Genomic DNA, 19,430 nt, shown 5'->3' with positions numbered 1-19,430 from the left:
TGATTAGAGTGGGGCTCATGTTTGTAGCTGATGTAAGAGTGGAGTCACTGTAAGCACACGTGTTGTTCTGTGGTTATAGTATGTTTGTACTACAATTGCTGTGAGTTTTTTCAGCTTGTTATATAACACCCTGCAGTCCAGAATCAAAGCTAAAGCTACAGAGACACAAAACCCTCAAATTAACTAATGTATTTCTCCGTATATGTTGTGTGTGCTTGTGTGGCAGGAGCGGGTGTTTCTCAGTGTGTCCAATTACATCTTCACTGTGATCTTCGTGGGTGAAATGATGATCAAGGTAACCTTAACGGTGCACATTTTCTGAACAAGCACTTCACTCCAAAGTCATTTTCTCACCTGACTTATAATTTTTTTTCAAGGGGTAATTTTCTTTCCTGGCTGAGGATCAGAATGCCTTTCAGTCTCATTTTACAGCTCTTATTATTTTATTATTTCCCTAATTGTGGATCTGTGTGTGTGTGTGATAAGGTGGTAGCTATGGGCCTGTACTTTGGGAGCGATGTGTACCTAAAGAGCAGCTGGAATATCTTAGATGGATTCCTGGTGTTTGTGTCGCTGGTGGACATCCTGGTTTCCGTGGCGTCAGCAGGTGGTAATCGAATTTTAGGCATGCTGCGGGTGCTTCGTCTGCTCCGCACGCTGCGACCACTCAGGTAGGAATGCAGAAATATTTTTACAAGCATTTACTCTCTTGATACTATCAGGAGTTAACTCTGTGTGTGTGTGTGTGTGCCGCAGGGTGATAAGCCGAGCTCCAGGTTTAAAGCTGGTGGTCGAAACTCTGATCACATCTCTCAGACCTATTGGAAACATTGTCCTCATCTGCTGTGCTTTTTTCATTGTGTTTGGAATTCTGGGAGTCCAGGTAAGCATTTATACTGTTTGTACTTTTATTCCCTGTTCATCCTCTGTCACTTCATAATAAGCCTCGTCTTTTTTTTTCTTCCCTTACTCGCATCAAAACTCATTTTCAACCTATTTGAATGTACCCAAACATCCAAAGCTTTTTGTGTTTTGTGCTGCGAGAAATCATTGATCACAGCGGTTCAAAATAAATGAGGTAGAGCTCTGAAAATGCTTCAGGTGTTAAAAAGAGAAAAAAAAATTGGGATGAAATGTAAATGAGCTGCTGATTATGCACCAGAGTCCCTGCATGTAATTAAAGGGACTGCGCTGAGATGGTAATTTTTTAATCGGATTTCACCTGTATTTTTACGTTTTTAATTTCATTAGTGAATACAATTTATTATTTGAGGCAAGAGCCAGTTTTAAATGTTCAAAACAAGCTGCTAAATAGCTATCTTTATTTGACATAAAAAGGTGATGGGGTCTTAAGGCAAATGGAGAGAGGTTTATACATAACATCCACCCAGTGTAGAGCTCAGTGGACATTTTGACAGACCTACAGTTAAATGTTGGTGTATATGATTTCCCAATCCAGTAACAACATGTAAAGCTCAGTGTTGTCCTTCTTCTGTATGCTCTATTCAGAAATGTCATCTCTTCATGGCCTTCAGAGTCAAGAGTCTGGAAGGAAAATATGTTTTATGTTGAACAACTTTCATCTAAGATACACGGTTACTTCATTTCAACATGTCACAATGCAAGAACAGAGGAAGAAACAACAAGCTACAAAACCTAATGTAATTTTTTGTCTGCTGAAAGTCAGTCAATGTTCAAAGCTCCCAACAAATATTCAGATTTAATGCGTGCAGAGGAAATTATGCTTGATGAATGCTGAAGCTAATATTAACACACAGGCATGTTTTCCTCAAAAATCCACTATTCACAGGATTATCCTCTAATGAGAACACTGCTGCTGTTTATGTGCTTGTATTGACTATAAGGCTCCCTGCTATATAAGCCTGGAGGCCCTTGCTGTGTAATTTACTGTACTCCTATACAGCCTTATCCCCGCTGTGTTTACATGTTTTTAACTGTGTGCACATCTGTCTGCGTGCAGCTGTTTAAAGGGAAGTTCTTCCACTGTGAGGGGCTCCATGTGAGTAACATCACCAATAAGACCCAGTGTCTGCAGGCAGGTTACCGCTGGGTTCGACGGAAATACAACTTTGACAACCTAGGACAGGTTTGTCACCCTGCGAAACATCTCAGACTGACAGCTGCTCCTACACACTGATTGATAGAATGATTTATGTGCATCTCCCTCTTCCAGGCGCTGATGTCGCTCTTTGTGCTGTCATGTAAAGACGGCTGGGTTAGCATCATGTATGATGGCCTGGATGCCGTTGGAGTGGACCAGCAGGTGAATTAACACCCGCACCGCTAAACATAGAGGGAGTGAGAAGTAGAGAGTAAAGCTCAGGGAGCGTTCAGGTTCTGTGTGTTGTGTTTCATAGTGTTTTCGTTCTGTTTTGTGTCAGTCTCAGGCACATTTGATCTTGTTTGTTTGAATGAGAAAGGGGAAATATTTCCGGAAAGAGGTGGGGAAGTGTAAGAAGAAAGGCAGATGGATAAATAAATGTGACTTGACAGTGCTGGCAGTTTCACTGCTGACTCAGGACTTACATTGTCTTCTTGTTTGCACTCTCTCCTTTTGTTCCTCTCCACCCCTCCTCGCCCTCCTTCGTCACTCTTTGGTCCTTCTGTTTTTCCTTTTTTATCCCCATGCTGCCTCCACTCTTTTCTCTCTCTCTATCTCGTACTGCAGCCAATACGAAACAACAATCCCTGGATGCTGCTGTTCTTCATCTCTTTTCTCCTCATCGTCAGCTTTTTTGTGCTCAACATGTTTGTGGGCGTGGTGGTGGAAAACTTTCACAAGTGTCGGCAGCAGCAGGAGGAGGAGGAGGCCCGTATGAGGGAGGAGAAGCGACAGAAACGACTGGAGAAGAGGAGGAGAAGTGAGAAACACATCAGGGGGAGGGAATGGAAGAGGGTGTAAGACTTACAATAGATTGCCAAAAGTATGTGGACACCTGAGTTACACACACATATATTTATATTTTTAATCACAAATCACTTTGATATTCTGCTTGTGTTTTTTGTTTTGGAACACATCAAACTGTCAGTCATCCAGGTCATTGTTGTGCACAACAATCTGAAGGACAAAGACTGAGACGTCTCCTGTCAGCTACTTATAATGTAGTTTATATATACACCCTCACATAACTTCACACCTCATCCCTGTTAAAACTAATAACGTACACCAAGGCCAAGCTGACAGTGTTTTTGATTTAAGTTATCAAAAAACAAGTATCATTGTTGATACTTGAACGACAATCTGAAATAACAGGTGAAACATCTTGAAGAAACACCAGTTCACTTGCATGCCTTCTAACCCAGGCCTCTTGCAGAGCTGCGGAATGAAATCAAACACTGCAGTTCCCTTAGTGGCCACTAGAGGATGCCTTCAAAAGAGAGTCTTATCATTTCCAGTTGAAATAAACATGTCTACAGTCTGCTACAATAACAGTTTTGGAGACACTATCTATAAAGACAGTGATAATAACCTAGGAGGGGGACATGTTTGTATGAAGTTTAAATCATTAGATAGTATATTAAAGCTTACAGTAATGCTTTAGATCATTATTTCCAGTGTCAGGGATGATTGGTTTTCATTCTAACGAGGTCTCTTGTACTCTGTGCTTTGTGTACTTCTCTGAAACAGAAGAGACAATACTACAGTTTTCCTTCCAGTCATATAAACTATTCAGAAAACAGAGATACAAAATAGAATGTGTGCAAACAAATGGCAGCAAAACTGTAAACAGCACCTAAAAGAAAACAAACTCCTGCACTGGGGATTGAGAGTAAAGCCTTAGTTGTAGTTTATCCCAAAGACAATGGGTGAATGTGAGGTCACACTGGCTGTGTGGGGTACAATTTGATCTTAGTGGCCAAACACACACGTAACAGGTTTGTCCACATAGCTTTGGCCATATAATGTAGTTGTAATGTAACACAGACACATCTAAGACCTATTTTTTCAACATATATATACTGTATGTGCACATGCATAATTGCTCAAACTCACACTAAGTGCACGCACACACACATTTTCCCCTCTCTCTCTCTCTCTCTCTCTCTCCAGCTCATTTGTGTCTCTCTGTCCTCTCTCTTCCTGCAGTATAATCTCTAGTAGTGCTTTCCTCTTAGTCAGTTAACTGTCTGGCAGCAGACAGCAAGGGTTTCTGCCCAAAGACACCTTGAGGTGCCATGGAGAGTGTGTGTGTGTGTGTGATGGATAGGATTGAATTCCTGAGGTGGCACTTTTAGTCTGTACACACACACATGCACACACACACACACACCCAGCAGTGCCACTTGGCACACACTTTATCAGTGACTTCATAGGGCATGTCATATTTTTCTTTCAGAAGCATTTTAATGACTGTGTGTGTGTGTGTGTGTGTGTGTCTGTGCGACACAGGGGCCCTGGAGAAGCCATATTACGCTGAATACTCCCCACTGCGTCGATCCATCCACACCGTGTGCACCAGCCACTACCTGGATCTCTTCATCACCATAATCATCTTCACAAACCTCCTCACCATGAGCATGGAGCACTACAACCAGCCTAAGGTAACCATGGCAACACCTTCCACCACCTGTCCTAGAACCATAGTAATGAAGCAATGGTACAGTACAGCCACAGTGGCTTTTTGAAGTGTGTGTCTGTGTGTGTGTGTCCTGCAGTACCTCGAGGAGATACTGAAGTACTGCAATTACGTCTTCACCGTGGTTTTTGTCATCGAGGCCATTCTTAAACTCATTGCTTTCGGCCTGCGTCGCTTTTTTAAAGAGAGGTACTCCTGTACTCACATAAATACAAAACCTCTCACAGACATTAATCCTCTGAGAGGCTGAAATTGTTGTTGTTGTGTCTGTTAAGATGGAACCAGCTGGACCTTGCCATTGTGCTGCTGTCCATCATGGGAATCACTCTGGAGGAAATAGACCTGAATGCCTCTCTGCCCATCAACCCCACCATCATACGCATCATGAGGGTCCTGAGGATAACACGAGGTACACACACAACAATTCACAACAATTCACAAAAATGATGACATGTGGCTTAAAAGGACTGACACTGTGTACACTGTTCCAGTGCTAAAGCTGCTGAAGATGGCTACAGGGATGAGAGCGCTGCTGGACACAGTGATGCAAGCTCTGCCTCAGGTGAGAGGCCACTGTCATGCTGTAAAGTAAAGGATGTGTTTTTAACTGCTAGCCTGCTGTCCAGATCTGATGAAAGGCATGCGGCTTGGTTTATTCAGCAATTTACGAGACCTCTCCCTGACAGACTCTCACATAATTTACTAACAGTCCCCTGTCTGGCTGGTGTTAAAACAGTAACACCAAACAAGCACGAGGACATCCTCATATTTTGCCAAAGGCCTAATTGCTGATTCTTTATTTTATCAGTGTGTCTGGTGAATCACTTTATGGCACAAAGCCTCCTCCCTGCCTTGTTGTGATTGTTATGCTGCTGTGTGAGAAGATAAAATATCAACGTCCAGCCTGAAAGCATGTCATACACAAAGACACCTCTACACAGCAGTTTGTTCTCCTTTGAAAATGCTGTCAAGTTGTCACAGCAGCAGTATTTTATCACAACTCTGCAAGTGCTACACACAACCAAAGACGCCTCCAGGTACAGACAACTGCACAGAGCAGAGAATTGTCATTTTTAATAGAATTTTTCACAGTAAAATTCTTGTCAAAATGTCTTGGATCTTCGGATGATGCCAGTATGGACAAGCAAAGGCTAGTGCCTGGCTCCACTTTGGTCATTTTTGTTAGGATTGTCATAGAATTTTCTTATGGCAATGTCTCAATGACCAGCAGACAGATTGTAATGAGATATGGCATGCACCCAAAGTTTTGTCTCCAAATAATTTGTGTGAGCATCCTCAGATCAAAATTGTAACAAAACAATCATTTTGACTGGATATCTGCAAAACTGGGGTCATTCCCCACCTCTGTTTGTTGCTAGCAAATATTAGCCTGCTAACACACCAGTCTAAGACTGTGATCATGGTAAACATGGTTTTGTGTGAGAGCTAATAATTATCCATACCAGCAGGTTGCAGTCTGGTAGTAGTCTCACCATTTGGAAAGCTGGACTGAGTGAGGTGTCTTAAAAAACTGCAGCACTTTGTTGGCAGTATTGGAAATAACATTTAATCCATAGTTGACAAAGAATCTGTTTAGAAAAAGAAAGAAGAACGACTTATTATTTTGCATGGCTCTCAGCCATAGGACATGGCTCCTTTTAAAGAGCCTCTCTTTAGTGTGGGACGGCTTTGTGTTGCATCTGCCTCGCCTCTAGGCTCAGTGAATCAGGTGTTTTGGTTCTAGGTTTCACCTATAGAGTCATTGTATCTATTTTAGTACTTACCCAGTATCCCCTCCTAGATCTTATAACCACACACCAGTTGTGTGAGGCGTGGAAAAAGCCCATGATCCTTCACTGCCCATCCGCCCACATCTATGTCTTTGAAGTGACACAACCCTGCCATTGATCGAACCTCGGCCTTTGCAGTCCTGCCGAGCGCTCCTTGCTCTGCGCCTCATCAATAGCTTTATCCATCATCTAATTAGACATCTCCACAACTCCTACCATGAGGGAAAGTGTGCCAGGTCTCTGTGAGTGGCTTTGTAATTAGAATGAACAAGCATGTCTGTGATTCCTCAGGGCTGGACCCAGGCTGTGAAGTGTACTTGTCTTTCTCAAACTGAAATCTGAGGCTTTATTCTACTCTAGGTATCTCGATGGCTCCTGTTACATCAGCGCAGTAAGGCTTAGCGGTCTCTGTCTATGGGCTTTTTATATCTGTTTGTGTCGCTCTCAATGTATTCTGTACATGTCTATTTTTTCTGTGTATCACATACTGTATATATCTGTGTGTGCGTGTTATATGTCTGTCTAGGTGGGGAATCTGGGTCTGCTCTTCATGTTGCTGTTCTTCATCTATGCAGCTCTGGGAGTTGAGCTCTTTGGAAAACTGGGTTAGTGTGTGTACATGTATGTGCATGCATGTGGAGTGTGTGTGCGCGGGCACGTGAGTGTGTGCATGCATATAAATCGGAGCTGATGTGTGGACGCGTGCCTCAGCTGACACTGGTGAGGTATCTGTCGATTACGTAAGAATACATTTTGTTGACTTGCATACATTAATTAATCTAATCTACACAGAATTCTCTTTTTTCCTCACCCATCCCTCTTGCCTTCCTATATTCCACCCCTCCTTACCACCTCTAACACTCTTTTCATCCTCTTTCAGAGTGCTCAGATGAGAACCCGTGTGAGGGTCTTAGTCGCCACGCTACCTTTGACAACTTTGGCATGGCTTTCCTCACACTCTTCAGAGTGTCCACCGGGGACAACTGGAATGGGATTATGAAGGTTATTTCTCTTTCTCTATGCGAGGTTTTAAGATGATGGATAGATGACAGAGTGCATGTTTGTGCCTGTGCACATGTGTCTGTCTCAAAGCATCGGTTATGAGACAGGCGCTGCATTAAGCAGAGAGCAGATCACTGTTTTTATGACAGCCTAAGAGCTGCTGACATTAGAGGGTTAGGAGGGAGTATTCCTCTTCTGTGACAGGCTCAAGGTCTTTTAACACTCAGAACAACATCTCCCCCTGTTGGAGAGGAGAGGAAGTTTCACATAGTGTGTTAATCAATCACCGTAATCCTTTTAATTATCATCAGTTTCCCTCATTATCTGTCTCCTCTCCTCCTGCCAGGACACGCTGCGAGAGTGTCGCCCGCAGGACCGTCATTGCCTCTCCTATCTGCCTCTCATCTCTCCCGTGTACTTCGTCACCTTCGTCCTTACGGCTCAGTTTGTCCTGGTCAACGTGGTTGTGGCCGTCCTGATGAAGCACCTGGAGGAGAGCAACAAGGAGGCGCAGCTGGAGGAGATGGAGGAGAGGAAGGAGCGTGAGGAAATGAGGGAGAGGGAGGAGGCCAACCGTCGGCTCAGTACTGCATCTGCTGGTGGAGACCTGGAGCTGAATGTGGATGCACCGGCCCAGGTAACAGAGACAGTGTGGTCATGTTTTCTCCATGTGTGGAAGGGAAGGGAGTGGAGGTGACAGTAACAGTGACAACGGTGATGATCTCATGTGGCAGGTGCAAGTTGAGGATGAAGAGAGTTCCCATGGCAACCTGCTGAGCATGGGACGCATGTTGTCTCTCCCCAGCGACAGCTATGTTCAGCCACTCAGATGCCCCCCTTATCCTCCCATTGGCCACGAGGTCTATTCTGGCTACAACTACTCAGGTAATGTGGTTGTTTAAAGCCAATTACATTAACGAACAGTCATTATTGTCCTATAACCACTAACTGACTGCTGTAAAGATTATTGCTTCCAAAAATAACTCAGTAGACAGTTGAGATGTGAAGAGGTCCAACAAGAGGCGCTGTGATTATAGGCCTGAAAGGGGGAGGTATGTTTTTAGGATTCGTGACAGACTGGGAGCACTAGTGTTTACCTGCAGAGCACAGTGTTTTTACACAATATTAAAGCAACTCTATGCAAATGCTCAGACACCTGATCATGTATATGTTGATAATAATGTTGTTTAGAGGATAAGGTAAAGGCACATTATGAATTATCCACATATAATATCTGAGAATGCTGATGTGAATATACACAAGAGAGAGAGAACGGCCAAAACAGGTCTTATCCATGACCTCCGCCTACATGATGTAAACATTACTAGTTTAACCATAAAAAGGAAAACACTAGTTGATAGTGATTTTTCTTCTTTTCTGCTTTCTTATTCTGCTTTTTTCTTTGTCTTTTTTCTCCTCTTCATCTTCTAGTTCTTATCCATCTGCTCTTTCTCTTCTCTTCTACTTTTTCTCCTCCATCATCCTCTTTTTCCTTTACTTCTCCCTTTCGTGCTTCTTCATGTTCTATTTCTTTTCTGTTTTTCCAATCTAGGAGATATTCTCACTAGTGTGTTATGGCGGATCTAATAAATACACAATTACACATTTAGTGCTCCAGTTTTTACAGCGGCAGAACATATGTGCCTGTATACATAAAACTGATTCAGTAATGTGCATTCAAATGTAGCAACATCTCACCCAGGGCATCACTGTTTATATTAGTTTTCAGTTAATTTTGCAGACCGTGAAAGTCTCCTAGTGAATTAGTGCACTAGTGTTCTGATGCACTGAGTGATTCTTTTAAAGGAATATAAATGTTATGATATGTTTTGAAAGGATTAATCAAAAAGCAATGAAATGTAAAGAGCTGAAGCTTCTAAAATGAAGCTTGTAGAGTGAATTGTTGTGTTCAGTAACACTCCTCTGCTTTCAGCTGTGTCACTTTGCCACATGGTTTTCTGCAGGCTCCATGTCGTCTCTGGGCTCCAGTGGAGGTAGCTCTCTGCTGCAGGTTCCAGGAGCTCTGCCCACCATTAGCTTTGCTTCACTGGGGTCTGGACGCAGCTTAAGGCCAACGATCTGCCTCAGCACCTTCCAGAGCTTCGACAGGCACACCTCCCACAGACTGAGTCCAGCTGACAGTATGGAGGGGTACAGGTTTAGTCCAGCTCACAGAGCAAACAGACACAGACTGAACTCAGCTCACAGTATAGACGGATACAAGTTCAGCCCGGCCCGTCGGATCCACAGACACAGACTCAGCTCTGCTCACAGTATGGACGGATACAGGCTGGATCCAGACCACAGCACAGACAGGCCGAAGCTCATGTCCAGCCACAGCATAGACCGACATCCGTCTGTCAGACAGAGTCCCACACACGGTGCCAGCAAGCATCCTGCTCGCTGGCTGAGTCCTGAAGATGGTTTAGACAGAAACAAACTGAGCCCCTCCTACGTTCCAGATTCTTCAGTCAAGAAGAGGCCTGCGTCTTTCCGCACTGCGAGCAGACAGTTACGGAGACAGGTGTGTCATTATCGTCTTTTGTAAAAATCACATTATAATTGCTCACCACTAACTCTTCAGCTTTATCTGCAATTAAGCAGCTTTACTTCTATGATAATCTAATTTAACTTGATTTGATTTAAAAACATAATTGAAGCAGACCTTAGAGTCATTGTGATTGATGACACAACCCAGGAGAACTTCATGGCTGCTTATTGATTTTTATAGTGTATGAAAATGAATCAAAATGAAAACAATACAAACAATACTCTGCAAAAAAACACAACTGAGGGTTTTCAGGCTGTCATACAAAGTTAGTGTGATTTATAGTAAACTGGCTACATGGGTATTTTTCACTGTAAAACAGTAGATGACTGAAAAAGTGGCAGGCAGCAAACTCTATAGTATTACTGTGAGACTTTAAACAGTATCTTTCAGAAAAGGATTCTTTGTAGAATGAAACTGTGTTTTCCTGGAGGAATATTTTCTAGTTTTCTAGTCACATAAAGACAATATCAACTTTATCTGGCTCAGCAACTCAGACTGTTGAAGCCTTATTTTAGTGTTGGATGAACTTGAAAATGCATTTTTGTATAAAGGCTGTGGTTTTATAGAGCAGTCACTCCAGGAAGGAAACACATAATGGACAGGAGCAATTATTAACTGTGGAGTAGCAGTTTAGCAGAGTTCATTTTAGCCACTCACATCTGCACACTTAGTCCAACATATCACTCCTCTGTCAAAATTAGCATCTTAAATATATTCCAGAGTAATAGCATCATCACTTTAAAAATGGAGAGCACTGCGCTCCGTCCTTATCTCTGGGAGCTGTGTGTACTTTTAATGAGAGCTGTTTATTTTATCTCTTTCCTTAGGCCGCAAACTTCACTCATACAAAATTGTACTGGTGCATAGGATTTTTGTGAATTTTGTCTGAATTCCCAACAGACTGCATTATCACATAGTGTGATAGATGTATTTTTCATGTCCATGTGTTGTGTCTCTAGGAGGCTGTCCGCTGTGACTCTCTGGATCAGAGTGGGTCAACTGATGATCTAGCAGAGGCCCGCCTCACTGTGCCCGTCGTTTCTTCCACACCACCTCGTCAGAGATCGTCCAGTGTACACACTCTGAAATACACACACCCCCAGAGGGTCATCTCGTGCAGGAGCCACAGCCGGAGCCACAGTGAAACCACTGCACAGGAACATGTACCTGAGCAGGCCATCTGCGGCTCACAGCCAGAAACAGATGTCAAGAAGAGGCCTGTCAGCCCGCAGAGCCTGACCAGTTTGAAGGTCGCTAGTGGTGAATCCACCCTGTCAGCTCCCCACTGCAGCTCCAGAGCGGGCAGCTCCGGACCTGGTCCTGGTCCTGTCTCAGACCCCGTTCCGCAATCAGATGATGCTGATGAGGAAGTCAGCCGTATTAACAGTTCTGTTCACGCACACACACAACCTACTCCCAGCTCCACACACAGCAGACACCTTAGCCCGAGTCCTGGGGAGCACAGGGGCCGCCTCAGTCAATCAGTTTCCCCGGATTCAGGCAGGAACAGGAAGCAGAGGATGAGCCCGCCGCCTGGGGAGGAGCCAGTTACAATGGCCACCCAACTAAAGGACAGCAGTGTTGAGCTGCGGAGGCGGACTCTATCATTTGACTCCACTGCGCTCTCTCCGAATCACCCGGAGGGAAGTTCTGTGGATGAGTAAACACCCCCAGTGACAGGACTGGTTCTTCTCTAAAGTGGAGGAGCTGAATGTGCTGCTGGAGCACACGACAGGGACAGGTGCTGCAATCCAAAACAGGAGGGTTTCCTGACCCGTTCCATCATCCACTTTCCAGATTTTCACAGGGTGTGTGAGCAGAACTCAGACTGTGTGTATGAGTGCGTATGTGTTAAAAGACTTTGAACCCTTTGTGCTATTTGCACACGAGATGCACACGAGGAGAGGTTTCTGTTTCTTCTATCATAGTCCTAGCTTTAGTTCAGACATAGTAGTCACTTTGCAGCTATATTTACTCAAACACTAACCTCCCTTTGCTTGCTGTCCTCCACCTGCCCTCACTCATGCATTTCCTTGCACCTCAAGCCTAGGTCAGAATACAAGATAACTCTGAAGGGACAGACGAGCCGCTGGCTGGGTGAGGGCTGCAGTTATTGTAACTATCAGCTCATTTTTCTTGATCTTCTCTTAATTTGGTCTCAAGGGAACAAGGTCACAGCTGCTATTTCTCTCACCAAATGTCCAAAATGACAGAAATTCAATTCACTGTAATCGTTAAATATTTAATTCAGGCCTGCATTAAAACATGAATTAATTTGCAATTTTGCTTTAGAAATAATAACAGTGCTGGGCAATATGACAAACAATTCACATTATTTGACATTTATTTATGACATAAACATGCTGCCAGTTAATGAGTCTTCTGATGACTGAAGCCTAAAGAAACCTAATTGAATGTAGTTTACCTCAAAATGTTCAGAACTGCCTCCTTCACAGAGGCCATTTTTTAACACTAAGACAAGGAGTGACATGTGAGATCATTTAGGATATACTGTAAATCCCCCACATGTGCTAATATTATAGAGCAGAAACATTCAGGTAGAACTCTTTCCTCAGATGTGTTCATAAACCTGCAAAATGCCAGTGACGGAACGCTGCAGGTGAATCTGATCCTTAAGACAAAGAGGTTTGTGTCTGCAGTGCTGCACTTTGATCAGTTTCTTGAACCGTCTACGCTCAGGGGCATTGTGTCTTTTGTTATTGAGTGAAAAAGTGCGCCTGTTATAGCCATCCCATAAGTGTGTCTTCTTCTCCTCCACTGGTGAAGAGCATAGCTCAGACACAGGGAGGAAAAGGTAGACTGACTGGCAATCGTCACCTTAATTACTGATGTGTGATTGTTGAATCACATCAATATTGATGTTAATTGTGTTTTGATTTGACATTGTTTTATTGCCCAGCCTTTATTGAACAGTCAGTTATTAAAGTAGTTGCTGGTACATTTTATTTATCAGCCAGATTCCTCTGTGGTGCAGAAATTAGATTATGTTTACAAATGGTAATATTAAATGCACATCAACAGTATGAAAATGGTGCAGGCAAAATGCCGTTTTATAACTTACTTGTCATATTTATCTCAATTCTGGTCTTATGATACAATAAGACCAAAGTATGATGCATTATCTGCCCAACAGAAAACTGCCACTGGATTACACCCCTTGATATCTTGTTGATTTCTTCAGCAAACTCTCCCATGCCTGAATCCACCCACCCAACCCTGACAGCCTGAAAAATCAATTTGTTCTTTGAGCCTTTAAAATCGCGTAGTGTGACCTAGGCTTTAGTAGTTTCTACCTCGCTTTTTCCCCTGATATCTCACCCATTCGGATGTTCTGTCAGCTTAGTTTTCTCACTCCCCTCCACTTTCCTTTCCTCTGTCTTAGTATTCTCAGGGTAGAGGTAGTTCAGACATGGTTGAGCGTGAAGCATGTGATCTCAGAGCTCTGCAGAGTTAGAGTGCCCCCTGCTGTGTGAAGCTGGAGTTTCCCCTCTCTCTCCTAAAGCTATACAGTGTGGGTGCAATCTGAACAGATGTACAGAAGGGCTTCTTCAGGTGAGAAAAACTTTGTAGATAAGGTTAAGATTATATTTTATTAACACAGCGATGAGAGATGAGAAGTTCAATGGTGAATTTCTACATTTTTGAATGTCAATTTATCTGGATGATGAGGATGCTACAGAGTTAGAATGATGGTGATGCACATGTTCGTAATAATGTTGTAGAATGTTTCTGCAGATTCTTGGAAGCAGGGACTGATACACAGTGTGCAGGTCATGATTGGACAGTGCTTGAATAAAACCACTTCCTGTCTGACTTTCATTTGACTCCATAACATTGCTTCTAATTCTGTCTTTTCCTCCTATATAAAGTAAAAAGCTCGCAGCAGGAGGGTTCGCAGTCCTTCAACATGTGCCTTTTAATCTAAAAATAAAGCTAACATACAGCAGCTGCCTGCTGCTGCTAATGAATTCAACACCACTCTATCTAATTATAGTCTTGCAGCAGATGTTGATTAATATGCCTAACACAGTCTCTGATTTTGGAAACGCATAATTATTTTAAAAATTGTTTCCCACACTGCGAGAGGAAAAGAAGCAATTATTAGAAGATAATGTCAACAAAGGCAGAGGCAGCTCTGACATGACGGTGGTGGTGGATACATTTTATTTTCATTTGTCATTATACCACTTCAGCATATCACAATTAAATATTGAATCACATGAATATTTCACACTGAAACACTATAGCATCCCCAATGCATTAAGCCTTTTGCTTCCCTGCCAAGAAAATGTAACACCCCATCACAATCTCTTGGTCAAGCTGACTGTCTGTCTGAATTTCAGCCAATGGGAAGCCACCTGACTGCGGGGCAGCTTGTGATTGGTTCAGACAGACTGAGGACAAACAGATAAATGGAGCTACAAGCTGTCCTCCATATTTCCTCCACTAAACACCTTGTATCCGTTAATAAGGCAGATGGAGCATCATCACTGATCTACATCTATGTTAATCTGCACTTCACCATATGAACATGCAGCTGAGGTGTGACTGTGTGTACGTCCAGGTGTATGTACATGTCTCCAGGTGTGAGTGTGTACAGCTGTGTTGGCGTGCACTGAAATCTGTGTGTGTGGAGTGTGTGTGTGTGCATGAGCAGAAGATTTTTGATACAGAGAGTTACAACAAACTAAGCTGAGCCAGCAGTTGCCATGGTGAAAATAGATCCTACGTCACATGACCCAAAGTTGTGCCAATCCCAGGAGAGGATGGAAAACCACTAAAACAGCGCAGCAGGAAGTTGTCCGCGCCTGCGTTGTGTGTAAAGGCGTTCGACTCACATCTCCTCTGTCTTTCTGTGTGTCTGTCTCTAGAAGGCAGGAGCCATGGGTCTCTGCTGTGTCAGTTTCTGGGGGTCCAGGGTTTCAGTGAAGGGCGGCGCTTGATAGGGATTGGTTGTTACTATGGTAGCACCGTTGGCGATAGGGTACGGTGTGGCTCGAGCATTGCTGGGGGCCTGATCCATGTGCTGCCAGGTGAACAAATGTGAGCTGCTGCCAGCTAAGAAGCGTCGCAGTGCACTCAGCGTCAGCACAGCCTGTTAGTAACACACATCAGCAAACACTGTTAATCACACACTGATACACATCAGCAATGCAGGATTAAAGACTCCAGCAGACATGCACAGTTAGAAAAGATGGACAGAGTGCATAACATTTGGGCCACTTTGGGATTTAGTATTTTACTTTTATAATGTCGGCAGATGGATTAAAAAATAATGTATTAATTACAAGCCTATGAAGCTCTTTCCCATTCAAACAGCTTTCCACCTGATCTCGCTACCACAACACACTTTGTTACACAGACTGGACGTCTATTCAACCTTTCCATCTGTGTGCATTTTGGTCTGCTCCTGTTAACAACCATAGATGGACTGAAGGGTTACTAACATCTAGCTGATGATGCCAGATGTCAACTAATCCTCAGCTCTAATATAAAATCTGAAAATGCTCCTTAACTGTTCACAAAATCAACAATACTGGAGTCACTGGATGGAGAGATGTAAGGGCTGCTGTGACATATGATGAGTCTCCACATTCATTTTTACTACTGCAGATTCAAAACTGTCCCACTATTTTCCACTCTCTTCCCACTAGATTTCATCATACAGAAATAACACAACAAATTGGTATTATAACAGTGTTGGACAACCTGCCACTCACAATGTGCAACACCCTGGAAACCCACTCAAAATGGCAGCAGGCCTAATAAAAAACTGATTCTGCCTGGGTAGAAAGGGTTAAACAATTTCACACAATACAGTAAGTTAATAAGTAGGTAAAATAATTGCCTCTGTGAGAACCTCACATCCACATCTGATATGACTCAAAGATGTGTGGCTCAGACGGCTGTGCTCAGTCTTCATTTAGAACTCAGTGTGATGTCACCTGGGTGAAATATTTTGAAAATATTCTTCAGAACCCGAGCAGTGCTATAACAGCTAATGCAATAAAAAAGTCCCCCAGGCATGTTTAAGGGGTAAAGCCATCCTGAGAGGAGTTTAAGTCAGAAGAAGACTTTGATTTGGTTCTCAGTCACAGGCTGTAAATCCTCTACAATGGAACAAAGGAATTATCCTGGACTACTGAAAAAAGACCTGACAGACTAAAAAAAGACCTTTTATAACAAACTGTACATCCTTGACACAACTGCAGCTTAACCTCCCCACGTCCTCTGACAGAGAGACGAATGGCTGCTGCAGGTTTGGCGTAAAATAGTTTTAACAGGCTGTGTTGTTGAGTCACCACAGGATAATAAATCAGCTGAATGTCTGTCTGGAAATGCTTTCTGGCAGTGCAGTTCTATAATTTACCCAGGAATGCATCACTTAGATGCTTTTTCAGGAAATTCTTAACACACATATGCATGCACGGTTAAACACACACACATCTGGAAGCTGGCCAGTACCACCAGCAGCAGTGTGTGAAAGTGTGTGTTAGACTAGAGAGAGGGTGGGAGGGGTCCTGGGCAGCAGCAGTTTGACCTCCATGAAGGAAACGCTCTTATGTGTGTGCATGGCGAGAAGGCACTGATAACCCTGAAAACATGTCAACACACAGCAGGTCAACAGCAGTGAATGATGATGATGATGATGCAGCACACACAGACAGAGGACAGTGTCAGTTACTGGTACACACCCAGGTGAGGATGGAGAAGAAGCAGAAAGCGATGGTGGCCCTGGCAGCGTCTGAGCCTTGGGCCAATGGCAGCTCTTCTGGAGAGGTCGCCTGCCACTGATTGGCCAGAAAACAGAAGCCAACAAACCACAGGAAACAGGCCAGACCTGGAGGGAGAAAACAATCAGACTTTTTTCTATGTTTTTGATTTGTGACATGATGACAACCCACTGCAGGCTAAAAGTAAATCCTAAGTAAATAATTAAGTACTTTAAGTTAATGATTTACTTAAATAATAAATGGGTCCATAGCACTGACACTATTAAAGAAGTGAAGGGCCTGTAGTCACCAAAATAAGCACAGGCCCAAACAATGTGACTTGATTTGTCTGTTTTTCAGACAAATATAGTGAAAATGAACATTTTCTATGAGGAGACAGGAAGTAGTTTTTAACCTGGCTCAGTTTTATGTGTTACACCTGGTGCATCTGTTCAGCAGTAGGTCATGTTATTTGCGTACCAGAGAAGCCGAGGTCGAGCAGGACAGCACGTTTCCTGTCCCTGACGCTGCTGATGGTGGGGAAGTAAACGTCCAGGACCAGGAAAAAGATGCTGCCGAGGAAACAGGCCACGCCCACAGTGACCCCGTAGTTACAGGCATCGGCGTTGTTGTTGAAGACGCAGAGCAAACGCTCACTGCCGATGTTGATGTAGCCCTCGTTCACGATGCAACTGAACACCACTATGGAGAAGACCTGCAGAAGGAGAGACGGGACAGAAGGGGATATTTATTATCTGACAGGCAGGAGAGAATGAAGTCACACTGCTTTACAAATGCCTCAGGCACAAAAACAAACACTGCTTCTTGTTTAAGTGTGTGTGCGTGATGGTCTCCTCTATAATAATGCAGTATAGATTAAAAGGATAGTGCCTAACATTCAGTTAAGTGAGTGAGACAGATCTATATATGATACAAAGAAAATAAAGGCTCATTTCAATCAAATTACAAAACATCTCCCTACTTGAGAAAACCAGTTCCAGAAACGAATGTTCAATGTGGACCTCACTGCCAGACAGATGAGAACAGAAAAGTCTTCACATCTCTCTTTCACATGTGTAATAGGTTGGTTTTTGCCAACTCTTGCTGCCTGAGCCTGGTCTGTGCAGCTGGCCCATATTTAGGCCTTAAGTGTGGACAGCTGTAACATAATTAAATGTGCACTTTTCCCCTCATTTATGTTCGAACCAAGACAGTAACTGAGGAAATGAGAGTGTCAGTGTCCTTCCATATTGGAGCTGAAATGTTATAGCTGTTAGGTCATTTCCTGCTTCCTGTCTGTGCATAATTTGCTGGCACTTCACATTTTGATTATCACATTATATTTACATCTTTACACTCTTTATTTCCACATTTTTTGCAGTCTTGTCAGAGTTCTATTTATTGATCTGATTGCAATGTGTGTTTCTTATTTTGACATATATTGTATTGGATTTATTTCACCGTCAAAATGCTTAATAATGCTGAATAATGAGACTGTACTAGTTAACTTGTAATACTCCCGTTACTTTCCTGCCTATTGCTTTGTGGTGACTCACAGCTGCATACAAACAGAGAGGTGTTACATGGTTGGCAGGCATTTAAACCCAAAGCGTTCAGATTAGCTTTTAGACACAAAGAGGCTCCGCATACAGAAATGTGCCAGAAGCTGAATATGCCTGAAATCATTATTGATTATTAAGAGCTGCTGGTTATTACAGCAGAGCTTTCACTGTGAACATAAATAAATGAGGGCTGAGAGGACAAAGACACACCAGCACAATAATCAGACAGACGATGAATGGGAGAGACGCAGAGAGGGGGGCTGCAGGTAGGCCCGTCCATTGATGAAGACCCACACATTGCAGAGCAGGCTTACCCACGACAGCAATCTGAGGATGGTGCGGGGATGCGTGAAAAAGGCGACCGGATCGAAGGCGAGGCTCCCGGCCTTCCCGGCGCCGTACGCGCCCGCTGGCTCCATCCCTTTCGGGTTCGTACTGCCTGTCGCCCGCTGAGAGAACGAGACGAGTCGGTGAGAGAGCTGCGGAGCAGCGGCGTCCTCCTCCAGCCTCCTCCGATGTGAAGTCACAGCGCGTCACTGAGCAAATCACAGGCTGCAGCAACGAAACACACTCATAACTATATGAAGCCGATCTACATGGAAATGATGCTGTCTCTGGCTTTTATTGGGTTGTTTCTGTATTTTTTATTTTTTTCTCCATCCTCTCTGGGTCCAGTGCACACATGAATTGTCCAGTTTAAATAATTTTGTCATTAAAAGTGACACAGTTGTGCAGTATATCTTTTTTCACCTCAGCTAAAATTCACAACCGTTTATTTACTTATTTATAAAATGGTAACTTTTTGCGTCTGGTTGGGGTTAGGACCGTTCAGCGTTGCTCTGAAAATGGTTGGTCGCCCCCTGCTGGTGGGGAGATACCTGCTGCCTGAACCCAATTACATAACCATCATACACATTTATACTTGTGCTTCCCTCTATAATTAGACCACAAAATCCATGTCAGTGCGCTTCTTTTGTCCTCTTTGTTTAACTGAACAGATGGGTCTGACCACCGGTTCCACTGATATTTTGGGATGTTGGCAGATAGATTTGAGAATTTGTTGCCTATTATTAACTCCAAATACAGCATCTACAACAACATGATGCTACCAGAAGTACCAATCCCAGTTGATGTGGGAGGTGCACATCATAGACATAACAAACCAGGCCTAAGAGTTCAATTGTGAAGGCGCA

At 43.4% G+C, this 19,430-nt stretch overlaps 2 protein-coding genes across 3 annotated transcripts in view; one reads left to right on the top strand and one right to left on the bottom strand.

The window, feature by feature from the left end:
* Positions 1-13,559, top strand: part of LOC114452539 (voltage-dependent T-type calcium channel subunit alpha-1H-like) — a 38,407-nt gene extending 24,848 nt beyond the window's left edge. Inside the window, exons 20-35 of the mRNA XM_028431935.1 lie at positions 227-295; positions 487-671; positions 757-883; positions 1,982-2,107; positions 2,195-2,284; positions 2,690-2,882; positions 4,412-4,563; positions 4,678-4,787; positions 4,874-5,007; positions 5,090-5,160; positions 6,915-6,993; positions 7,269-7,390; positions 7,737-8,027; positions 8,125-8,275; positions 9,355-9,914; positions 10,901-13,559. Of these exons, the coding sequence (XP_028287736.1) occupies positions 227-295; positions 487-671; positions 757-883; positions 1,982-2,107; positions 2,195-2,284; positions 2,690-2,882; positions 4,412-4,563; positions 4,678-4,787; positions 4,874-5,007; positions 5,090-5,160; positions 6,915-6,993; positions 7,269-7,390; positions 7,737-8,027; positions 8,125-8,275; positions 9,355-9,914; positions 10,901-11,605 (3,165 nt within the window). The 3' untranslated portion in view covers positions 11,606-13,559. The remainder of the gene's footprint in view (positions 1-226; positions 296-486; positions 672-756; positions 884-1,981; positions 2,108-2,194; positions 2,285-2,689; positions 2,883-4,411; positions 4,564-4,677; positions 4,788-4,873; positions 5,008-5,089; positions 5,161-6,914; positions 6,994-7,268; positions 7,391-7,736; positions 8,028-8,124; positions 8,276-9,354; positions 9,915-10,900) is intronic.
* An 869-nt stretch (positions 13,560-14,428) lies between these two features.
* Positions 14,429-18,798, bottom strand: LOC114438309 (synaptogyrin-1-like). Of its 2 annotated transcripts, none has more exons than XM_028409550.1 (4): positions 18,552-18,798; positions 17,156-17,390; positions 16,658-16,803; positions 14,429-15,057 (listed from the first exon to the last, which is right to left on the bottom strand). In XM_028409550.1, the coding sequence occupies exons 1-4, from the start codon at positions 18,654-18,656 to the stop codon at positions 14,830-14,832; spliced, it is 714 nt and encodes a 237-aa protein (XP_028265351.1). In that variant the 5' UTR covers positions 18,657-18,798; the 3' UTR covers positions 14,429-14,829. The 2 variants fall into 2 exon arrangements, with proteins under 2 accessions (XP_028265351.1, XP_028265360.1); XM_028409559.1 differs by lacking the exon at positions 14,429-15,057 and adding an exon at positions 16,449-16,557.
* Between the last annotated feature and the right edge of the window lie 632 nt (positions 18,799-19,430).

This window comes from Parambassis ranga, chromosome 1 (genome assembly GCF_900634625.1).
Source record: "Parambassis ranga chromosome 1, fParRan2.1, whole genome shotgun sequence".
NCBI classification, from domain to species: domain Eukaryota; kingdom Metazoa; phylum Chordata; class Actinopteri; family Ambassidae; genus Parambassis; species Parambassis ranga.
Note: the sequence above shows the minus strand (reverse complement) of the source record. Positions and strands in the feature narration are given on the sequence as shown.

Excerpts from the sequence above, each read along its gene's own strand:
- LOC114438309 (XM_028409550.1), bottom strand. The coding sequence starts at position 18,656 with ATGGAGCCAGCGGGCGCGTACGGCGCCGGGAAGGCCGGGAGCCTCGCC. Across the intron at positions 16,804-17,155 it reads GCTCGACCTCGGCTTCTCTG|GTCTGGCCTGTTTCCTGTGG; the intron begins GTACGCAAATAA and ends TTCTCCCTCCAG. Across the intron at positions 15,058-16,657 it reads TCTTCTCCATCCTCACCTGG|GCTGTGCTGACGCTGAGTGC; the intron begins GTGTGTACCAGT and ends TGTTACTAACAG.